The following is an 11,130-nucleotide window of genomic DNA, read 5'->3' as shown; positions in this document are numbered from 1 at the left end:
AGCAGTTATCATTGGCTTACCATTATCTTTACATCTTGTTTCTCATGGTGGTGGCTATCAGCACCCTCTCTGTTCTGCCTTTCTCCTTCCTCCTCTCTAATTAGAATGTCTGGCCTAATCTTATTCTGTTTCACTATTGGCCAAACAGCTTTATTTATCAACCAATCAGAGTAACGCATATTCACAACATACAGAACAACATCACCCATCAAAAGTCTACAAAACTTTTTTCCCCAAAAAAGAGTTATCAAACCATAGCCTATGTGGGAACCCTGACCAATATCTATTTTTCATTACAGAATTTTGCAGCATCTCTTAGAAGATGCATTGTTACGGTTAGTGCCAACTGTCAGTTTAATGAGATCTGGAATCATCTAAGAAATGGGCCTCAAAGCATGCTTGTGAGAGATTATTTTGATTAAGTTAACTAAAGTCAAAAGACTTACCCACTGTGTATGGTATCATTCCCTAGGCCATGATCCTAGACTGCACAAAACATGGAGAAAGTGAGCTGGGCCTTTATCTTTCCCTACTTCTTGTTTGTAGATGATATGTGATCAGTTGCCTCCAACTCCTGACTCTGTAACTTAGCCACAGGGATGGGTAAGCTTTGAACTATCAATCAAGCTTTCTGTCCTGGAGTTTGATTCTCATTGGGCATCTGAACACAACAACAAGAAAACAAATCAAGACAATATATCAAGAGTACTTGTTCTTAATTTTTATTTTTATTTGACACAGTTTACAGTATATATTCTTGGCCAATCTGCGTTGACCTTCAAATACTGAATTACTGCTTCACATTCTTTTTTTTAATTTATTGATTTATTTTTCATTCCAACCACAGTTTCCCATCCCTCCTCTCTTCCTAGTATACCCAACGTCCTCTGCCCCCACAATCCACTCTTCTTCCGTTTCTATTCAGAAAAGGACAGGTCTGCCATGGATATCAACAAAACACAGCATATGAAGTTTCAGTAAGACTAAGCACCTCCCCTTATATTAAGGCTGGGCAAGGCAACCCAATATGAGTAGGGTCCCAAAGGCCAGCAATGGACTCAAAGACAGCCTCTGCTCTCACTGTGAGAAGTCCTCCAAGAAAACCAAGCTACACAGCTGTTACATATATGTAGAGGGCCTAGGTCAGTCCCATGCAATCTCCCTGGTTATCTGTTCAGTTTCTGTGACCCCTATGAGCCCAGCTTAGTTGATTCTGTGGGCTTTCTTGTGATGTCCTTGACTCCTCTGACTCCTATGATCATTCCTCCCTCTCTTCAGCAAGATTCCCAGAGCTTGGTCTAATGTTTGGTTGTAGGGCTCTGTATCTGTTTCCATCAGTTGCTGGATGAAGCCTCTCTGATGCAAATTTTTCTAGGCACCAATCCATGAGTACAGCCGAATATCATTAGGCATCATTACATTGGTATTTTTTTTGCTTCGGGTGTTTGGTTCTATGCTATGTCTCTGGGCTATCCAGCCTCTGTGTCCTGGCTCTCCAGGCAATGTCAACGGTAGACTCATTCTCATGGCATGGATCTGAAGCTAGACCAGTCATTAGTTGGACACTACCATGGTCTCTGTACCACCCTTGCTCCAGCACATCCCATCAGCAGGACAGACTGTAGGTTGAAGGTTATGTGGCTGTGTTGGTGTTCTACTCCCTCCACTGGAAGTCTTACCTGGTCACAGGAGACAGCCAGTTCAGGGTATGCATCCCCTGTGGCTAGGAGTCTTAGCTGGGGTCCTGTTGTAGATTCCTAGGAATTTCCTTAGCAGGGATCACATACTTCAGTTTTGCCATCCATTCTTCAATTGTTTTATTTTTTATGTAATTATTTTTCCTTTACATCTCATCTCAACTACTCTCTATCATTCAACCTTAATTAATGATCAATAATTCTGCTGTTTGCTTACTGTTCAGCTAATTCATATAAGGGGATGGGTTGTTGTAAGTCTACTGATGACCCTCCCCAGCACACTTCAATACTTTTGTTGTTTTCTTTTTTTTGATAAAATCATATTTACTCTCTCTTAGAGTTTAATTTCTCAGTCTTCATCAGTCATTTGTATTCATATGGCATCTATTTTCATCAACCAAGTCCTTAACATATTAATCATAGATATTTTACATATTTTGTTTATCACTTGGCTATGGTAAAAATTATTTTGGTTCATGTAACTGTTTTATTCCATCAGGATATATTTTTCTTGCATTTAAATGCTTTATACATTTTTTATAAAAGCTGAATATGATGCAATAGAGAATAAAATTGGAGATGCACAGTATTATGATAATATCTGCTTCATGGGCACAATGGATTTAAGTCTATCTTACTGAGGAAATAAAATGACAACAAACTGATAAAGATAACTTTCAATTTTCTATTTATAAATGAATGGATTTATTGAAAATATTGGATATTTCAGTATTTCTATTATTTTAAAATAATGAATACCCTGATTTCTGCTAGTTTCTTCTGAACCATCAGAAAAAAGAAGCAACTATCCTATTCAATATCCTTTCAAACATACCATGACCTTTATAAAATTACATCTTCCACCTAAGTGGAGCAAATTAGAGTTTCCTATCAGAATATAGTATTCACTCTTCATACATGAAATTGTCATTGCAAATGGCTCTAAGTATGTACTTTCTTTTTTCCTTCTTATTTGACAACATCAATATTGAGCTCATTTCATATCTTCTGTAGTAATTTTTTTTTTATTTCGAGTTACATTAAGAAACTTTAAACTAAATCTGACACTGTTGGTCTGTGCTTTCCCTCTTCAGACTTGCTGAGGTATGTAATTGTACTCATAGGAATGGCACTTTGCTAATTTATCTTGATATTCTCAGTAATTCTCACTGCCTCTACAATGCATGACAAAATAACTAGGAAAAATGTCTTCTAAATTGAGTAGGATATGAAATGACTACTGTATGGCACTATTTCAATTAATTTTATTCTGAAGACACAGATAAACATGGAATAGATTTTCTTTGAGTAAATGGCAGAGTGCTGTGGGATGTATGGCAAATGTGTTGCTGATTATTCAATAAAACACTGATTGGCCGTTGGCTAGGCAGGAAGTATAGGCAGGACAAGGAGGAGAATAAAGCTGGGAAGTGGAAGGCTGAGTCAGAGAGACACTGCCAGCCACCACGATGAGAAACAGCTTGTGAAGATGCCGGTAAGCCACGAGCTATGTGGCAAGGTATAGATTAAAGGAAATGGATTAATTTAAGCTATAAGAACAGTTAGCAAGAAGCCTGCCACGGCCATACAGTTTGAAAGCAACATAAGTCTCTGTGTTTACTTGGTCGGGTCTGAGAGGCTGAGGGACTGGCAGGTGAAAGAGATTTGCCCTGACTGTGGGCCAGGCAGGAAAACTCCAGCTACAGCAGAGTATGAATGTGTATTGAAAAAAGTATAAATAAAAATATACCCAAGTGTAGCAAGAAGAGTCACATCCGGGTGACAAAAGGCTTGTGTACATCTACTGAGAAAGTTAAAATTAATCTGTAGTTGGAGGTGTATGAAGGATACATAGATGTTGAAAGATACACAAAAGAAAGTTAAAAAAAATGCTCTAGGAACACATATGAAGGAAAAGATATACTTTTCTCTATTTGGAAAAGGTAGTTCTAGAGGATAATGATAAAAATAATTTTGAATTTAAAGCTAAATTTAATAAAAATATTTTAAAATGCAGTTGAATATTCATGGTAAGCAGAAATGTGACTCAAAATTTTGGAAGGAAAGACTTTTGCTGCATATACGTAAGATTTCAATGTTTTAACTGACAAAGGGAGCACAAAGAGACCTCAGGGTGGCAAAGTTGGAACAATGGCCCCCAGTAGAACATTTTCCCAATAATGCAATTTCTCCAGAATTCACTGAAAAGCGCACATCCTCTATCATTGGACTTGCTGCTGAGAAAGATCAGACTTTAACTCGGCTTCCCGAGTTCTCTTCTGAACAAAGTCTCATCTTTGGCTGATTAAGTACAGGCCTCATCACTCACCACTGGCATCTGAGAAAGGTCAATCCTGACAAACAAATTCATTGTCTGTTTCAGCAGGACTTCACTATGGATACTCAACCTCACCTCACAGAAACATTTACTTAGAAAAAAATGATAATTTTTAATTAAGAAGATTTTTTTATTCATTTTTACATACCAATCAAAGATGTCCCTCCTCCCTCCTTCCTCTTCCCTCCTCCCTCCTCCTGCCCTTCCAGCCCCTCCAAGCCACCCCCCACTCCTTCCTACAAGAAGGCAAGGCTTCTCATGGTGGGATAATTTTGACCCTTTCTCTGCTTTCAGATCGATCTTCTGCAGCACAAAACTCTTCACAGGGACTTTTCCTAGATTCTTTTGAAGAACGTTGGTTTTTTGCCTCCCAATCTACCCCCACCCCACAAAACAAACAAACAAACAAAGGCCTTAATTTTTTTGTGTGCTTTTTTCCAAGCTTGAAAATGTCCTATTGACCTGGAACTAAGAGAAGCCTGTTTCTCTTCTAGGTGACATTGCCCAAATCCAGAAGACATAATCTTGTAACCAGCCTTCCTCCCACTCTTGTCAGTACCTATTTCCCTGATTGCTTGAGTCCTCTTGGCTGACACTCTGTGTGTTCCCTCTAAAATGGCTGGGCACCTCTGCAAGGACCAGAATTGAGCTCAGCTCTACTGAAGCTCTTTTCTCCTGCAGCAATGCTAAGGAGAACCACTCATACCTTACAGCATTCAGCTTTGTTTATTCATGACTCTGGATGCTGAGTTACTATTTTAAGAGGCTTCCCCTCTCCAAATGCAAAAAAAACCAAGAAACTGAGTCAGATATGGTGGCTCATACAAACACTACCATCACACAGGAGGTACATGTGAGGCTGAGGCTACAGAGTGACAGTGTAAAAAAAAAACCACAAAATTAGTAATGTAGAACATGAGAACGATGCTATACATAACAACATACAGCTTCTGAGATCATAGGAGTTTGACAAACTGTTCATTACAACCTACAGGAAGAATACATCTGTAGAAAAACGGGGCCAGTGTGCATAGCCATAATCACCTTCACCACAATAGCCACAAGACTGCAGTTACAGTGAAAACAGTACCCAGATCACCAACATTCAATCTAAGGTCACTACAGAAGTGACCACAGTAATTCATTTCATTAGGGATTGAAGATTCGGGCAGATAGTGAAGAAAATGTCCTAAGAGTGAAAACTGCCCCAAATCAGTGTTTTCCTTCATCTCCATTCAAGATGCATGACCCATCAACCCACAAGGGCTTCACTTGCTTTAGAAATAAATTTCTGGTGAAAATCAGGACCATGAGTCGATGTGTTTGTTACTTAAGGGTGGTTTTAACCATGCATGAAGTCACCTTTTCCTTTGAATTTGAATTATTTGATGGTTGAAACTATAGGCTTCAACTCGGATAATTAAATCTTACTTTCAGAGCTAATGACTACACATTTCTACATCTACATACAGTATTCAAATCCCTTGCAGCTTATCCCTGGAGATGCCTAGGATTTTGATTAAACATCTGATATTTCTTCCAATTTAGCTAAAGTAAAGTTTCAATTTTTGCCAATTATCATGTTTTGTTTCTTTTAAAATTTCAATAAATTAACATAAAAATCATGAAAATATTATGCATACTTCTCTAAGTTTGAAAAAAACACCAAATTTATTCAGAAGAAACATTTAATCATTCTGTTGTATGTGAATTCTATTCAAACACATTCTGTCTCCCTACATGCTACCAAGACAAATTCTAATAAATTGTACTCAAGTACTATTTTAACACAACCTGACTTCCTTTCCCTACTCTCCATGAAGAATCTATCCTATTCAACAGGAGCAGCTAAGTGTTTGAGAAACTGCAGTTTGAATTTAAACTCCTATTCTGTGCTTCTAGCATCCTACTAAATGTTTTTACAATTCATGTATATAGAGGTTATTTTCTCTGCATTATTTCTATAAAATATTCTAGAGTTCAATCACTACTAACTGAATTTTTATTAGATAAAAGATGACTTGTCATTCTTTAGGGTATGAAATAAATTATAGCGTCATGAAAACCTGTTCTTTCATTGTACTTCCAAAGGTGGATGTGTGTACACATTTTCATCAATTTGTATGTGTAGGAGTAAAGTTACACACATGCACAGTTCAAAGTGAAAATAAGCTCAAACAACTTATTTAGTTGTTTGTTCATCATTAGATTTTAAAGGAGGAAGAGCTATATTGTTCCAGATTATCAAAAAATAGAAGTTTTGACATAGAATAATATGTAAGCCATAGATGTGCCCAAAACAGTGAAAATGCAAGAGAAAAGATGAGAACCCATGGGGGTGTTTTAACTCATCATAAAGTGTAGGACTAATAAAGAGGTAAGTGAGTGGAGGACAGAAAATCCTCTGGAGAGAATACTGAAGATTAAATATGTTGCTTTATATCACAGATGGCTTTTGAAGATTTCCAGTTATAACAAAACATGCTGTGACTCATCCAAGGTACCATTACTGAAATGTGCTTTATCAGTTACATCGTTATAATAAAATACCTTGACCAACAGCACTTTAAGTGATAAAGAGTTGACTTTCAGTTTAGGGATCCAGGTTGTCGAGAGTGTATAATGGCTGGAAAGGAATGGCAAGAAGCAGAACAACCACACTTCATTGCTAAACAGGAAGAAGAGATGCAGGGAGAAAGATGGGTGAAGCTGTAACCCCCCCCCATGCCCATTTCCAGTGATTTACTTCCTGCACCAAGGCTGCGCATCCTAAAGGTTCCATGACATCCTCCAACAGTACCACTGATGGCAACCAAGTGTTCTAGTATGTAGGCCTACTGGGGATATTTTTAACAAAACCAGCCACAAAGTTCCTTTATTTTTCTTTAGCCACTTGGTCAACTAAGAATTTTTCTGGCTGACCTAGACATCAGGAGGTGTCTAAGGAAGGAAAGAATAACACCTGACAGTATTATTGTTCTCAATTCAGCTTTTAATCATCTTAGCTTTGTTCCAGGAAGCCATAAACGATAGTATCTATCACTGTCAGTTTAATTTCAATTAAATTGGCTAGCTTCGGACCAATTTAAGGTCCTGTGGTTGTCTTGTCTTTAGTACTACCATGTGCTGTAAGCAGCTTGTGTAGCTGCATTCCACACTGATGGGCATTTGCAGGTTGATTTTTACTTGTCATGAAGGATCAGGCCTTGAATATGAGCTACAGGCAGGAAAGGTTTTTTTCTGTTAGTGTTTGGAATTTGCCTCCAATAACTGGTGCTGGTGCCATGTGTCTCATAGGAAGCTGGCATACTTACAATCATGTCTTAATTGATACAGGTAAAGGAAAGAGCAGTAAAAAGCCCTTTATTTGCTCTTTTTCCTTCTTAGCAACCCTTATCATGAACCTAAGACACTATGTATTTGGGATTATTATTTGATATCAGGATGGCCTGTGTGTAATAGACTTTAAAAGAAGCCCATTTCTTTTGAGTCATTTAAATCATTCTGTTCCTATGAGTAACCCCTCACCCATATTCCTGAAAGTAACCTCAATAAAACTCATTAGTTCTTGAACTTTGGTGGCTCCCTATCTAGGAGGAGTAGACATGTGCGTAGTATCTCCCCAGGAAAAGTTTGGTCACACAACATTTGTACAAATGGAGTTTAATTTCTTCTCAGCATCACCATGAGAACATTTAAAGGCTTGCTGGCTGCAGTGTATATAAATGAAATAATTTTAATATGTCAGTCATCAACCAATGAAACTAAATCACTTGTGTAACTCACATACAGCTGACCATACATTCATGAACCATGAAAGGATGCCATTGGTGAGTGAACCTGGAGCTTCATGAACAATAAAAAGTATTGTTTGAAGCTGCGTAATGATTTGTTAGCTTGTATTTTTTTTTGTAACAATACTTAACAGATACAAAGACATCAGGGTGAACTGAAATTAGATTATGGCATATCTGAGCAACAGTGTTGCACTGTAGTATTAAATCCTCTTGTTCACAAAGAATAATCTACTCAGTTATTTTAATGTATCTACATAATTCCAAAGGTTTCAGCCATTATTCATCATCATCTTAGAGAGAATAGTATTTAGTAAGCGAACAAAAAAAATCCATGAAAACTATATCTTAGGTAAAGTCATCCAATCAGAAATAACCAAAAACCCTATGGTGAAGGGTTCCTGAAAAGAAAAAAAAAGAACCTTCATGTTTCAAAATACTTCAATTTTGAATGTAAAAAATATTTGTGAATAATATTAGTATGTAGATAATAATCACATGGAATTAGAAATTTAAAAGAGATGTCTGTAGATGCTGTTTTGACATTAGGATCTCCTGGACAATTGTAACACGAACTTAAGGAAAATGTCATATTTTTACTAATGTGTATTTCCATTCTCACACAGAGTTAGATCAGTTGCACCTTTCTTCATGGCTTCTTAGCTACCAAACCTGGCCTTATCTTGCATTTCCTATCCTTGTGACTGGTGGTGTCAGTTCTAGGTTAGTGTGAATTATGTTTTCTTAAAACTCAGTTCTTTAAGTGGCAATCTAATAAAGGACACAGGATTATATTGGGTTCATTATGAAATGTCAAGAAAACTTTGATAATGGTTTGGGGGAAGGAATTCAAACTTAAAAATATATTTTCTTTCGTTATCACTGTTCTACTATACATGTTCCAAATATCTAATTGGAAGTGTTACTTGTCAATTAACTGTCACCCATAACTGTATTTATTCTGATAACTAACAACAAGCATTGCACTTGACTGTTATCAATTTCCCTCAGTGTCACGGAGCATCCTTTCCACCCTCCTGAGTACACTTATTCTGTTCACCCTACACCCTGTGCCTTTGATCAGTAATTTCAAATCTCTATCTCTTTTTGTAAAGTTCAGGTGTTCATTCAGAGCTTCTGTCTACATTCTTTAAATCTTAGTGTGCAATTTCACACGAAAGGTGTTTTATCTTTGTCCAGACTTCTGTGCTTTTCATTTAGAAAATGACACAAGTAGGTACGCTTCAATACCCATTGACCTTAACCCATCTGCAGCCAGGAATGTGCTCGCGCAGTTACCTTTCATCCCAGGCCCACATTCATATCCTGTTTTTGGTGTTTGAAAACAATCTAGCTATTATGCCATTTTAACTGAGGGTACCGTCTTTTTAAACCTTTTCTTAAGTAAATTCGTTCTTTTAGAATTTCATACAAATATATAGTGCATTTCATTTATCTAACACCAAATTTAATATAAAAGTACAGATGTATCAAAATTAATAGAATTATTTATACTTTTATCTTTATCTCTGTTGTTTGAAAAGCAGATGCCATTTGGGAGAATCACTTTTCTGGGTGAATATTCATTATGTGTAGTGATGGGCTTCATAAACACCTAGTACATCCTGTTCATATGCTCAATAAAATAGGGTTACTTGTAAGTCATTGAATTACTATATAAATACTTGTTAGTGAATTTGTTAGAACTTTAAAATGTGTGTGGCATAAACAGGAATAATTTCTATATGAACACCTACTTCCTTTCTTATTCAAAGCATTCACCAGTGAGAAACCACAATCTTTGAGTATGATTCCATTTGTAAATTTATTATGAAATTATTACTTTTGTGTCACTTTCTAAAATTAGAGTTTCAAAATTGCATGCAGATATTTTTATTTGAATTTAATTCAGTTTTCTATTCTAAGGGAGAAGCTAATCATAAAATAGCTATTTTCCAATTCTCTCTTTGTTTCTCATAAGAGTGTGAGAGACAGAGTACACAGGTTGAGCAGCACATGTAGACAGCATCCTGGTGATGCTCATACAATAACCATATTTAAAGGACATATATGCCAAAATATTCCCTTTCATTAGACAATGGGTTCTAAATTTGTAATACATGAGCACAATAGTTATGTAGATCAAGTGCTCAAGCATTCATAGGAATTAATGATGGCTAAGCATATTTTGTTTTGTTTTTCAGAATACCAAATGTGTGTGTGTGTGTGTGTGTGTGTGTGTGTGTGTGAGATAGATAGATAGAGAGAGAGAGAGAGAGAGAGAGAGAGAGAGAGAGAGAGAGAGAGAGCTAAACATTTATGACATGGAAAGAAGGAACTACTAGATGGAGTTTTATAAGCTCAGATATAAAATAATATATTCACAATGGAAGAAACAATTTACAAATAAATATTTTATACAATATACCAAAACTTGGAATGAATGTCTGATCAGAAAAGCATCAAGGAGACAATATGTACAATGCTCACAATAGACATTTATTAAGGTAAAATGCTGAGAAATATCATAAAATGAACAAAGGAGATATCTTCAGCACAGTAGGTTAATAGTAGCCATCCTAAGTAATTGATTCTGGATAGGATTAGTAGATTATTGCAGATGGCATGTTTTCAGTAAAATCCTGAGGACCAGTATCCGCCATAGAAAGAGGGACGGAAGTATCCATAGCCACCATAGCCCCCGAGACCATAGCTGGAACCATAGCCATAGCCCAGACCACCAAAGCCACCAAGGCCAAAGCCAAGGCCACCATAGTAGTTGCCGTAGTAGTAGCTCATTGTGTTTAAGGTTTAGGACTCGCTGTGCTGTTGAAGGTGAGTTTCTGGAGAATGAATGTTACCTCTGTGCTCGGGGTTTTTATAGTGTTCCTGTGCAGGTATGCTAAACCACAACAAGGGATGACCTTCTCTTTGAAAATACACCTTTGCTGAAAAACAACATCATCAAGCCACATTCCACATATTTAAGATATTTCCAAGATAAATGAAGACAGTGTTCCTTTGAAGTGAGTTTTATTTTTTACCCTCAAAATTAGGCTTATTTACTGAACAGTCTGTCAGATCATGCTCTGATAGTTTTCACCTTTGTATTGGATATCAAGCTCCTTTAGTTCAGAGATCTTGGACTGTTATCATTGCTGTGTTATCTCTATCTGATTAGATTCTTCTTAAAGATGGCCTTTTTTCTTGAATTAACAGATAATGTTGAACATTATAAAATAACCATAAATGAATGCATTTAATTTAAAGTCATGGGAGAATAGATTTTTCAAGAAGAGCA

At 36.7% G+C, this 11,130-nt stretch overlaps 1 protein-coding gene across 1 annotated transcript; it reads right to left on the bottom strand.

Moving 5' to 3' along the window:
- Positions 1-10,460: 10,460 nt before the first annotated feature.
- Positions 10,461-10,628, bottom strand: LOC131922802 (keratin-associated protein 19-9b). The gene has a single exon (XM_059277664.1). It carries the CDS (start codon positions 10,626-10,628, stop codon positions 10,461-10,463), a length of 168 nt encoding a protein of 55 aa, XP_059133647.1.
- Between the last annotated feature and the right edge of the window lie 502 nt (positions 10,629-11,130).

Source organism: Peromyscus eremicus, chromosome 12 (genome assembly GCF_949786415.1).
Source record: "Peromyscus eremicus chromosome 12, PerEre_H2_v1, whole genome shotgun sequence".
Lineage (NCBI taxonomy): Eukaryota > Metazoa > Chordata > Mammalia > Rodentia > Cricetidae > Peromyscus > Peromyscus eremicus.
This window is presented reverse-complemented; position numbering and strand designations above follow the sequence as displayed.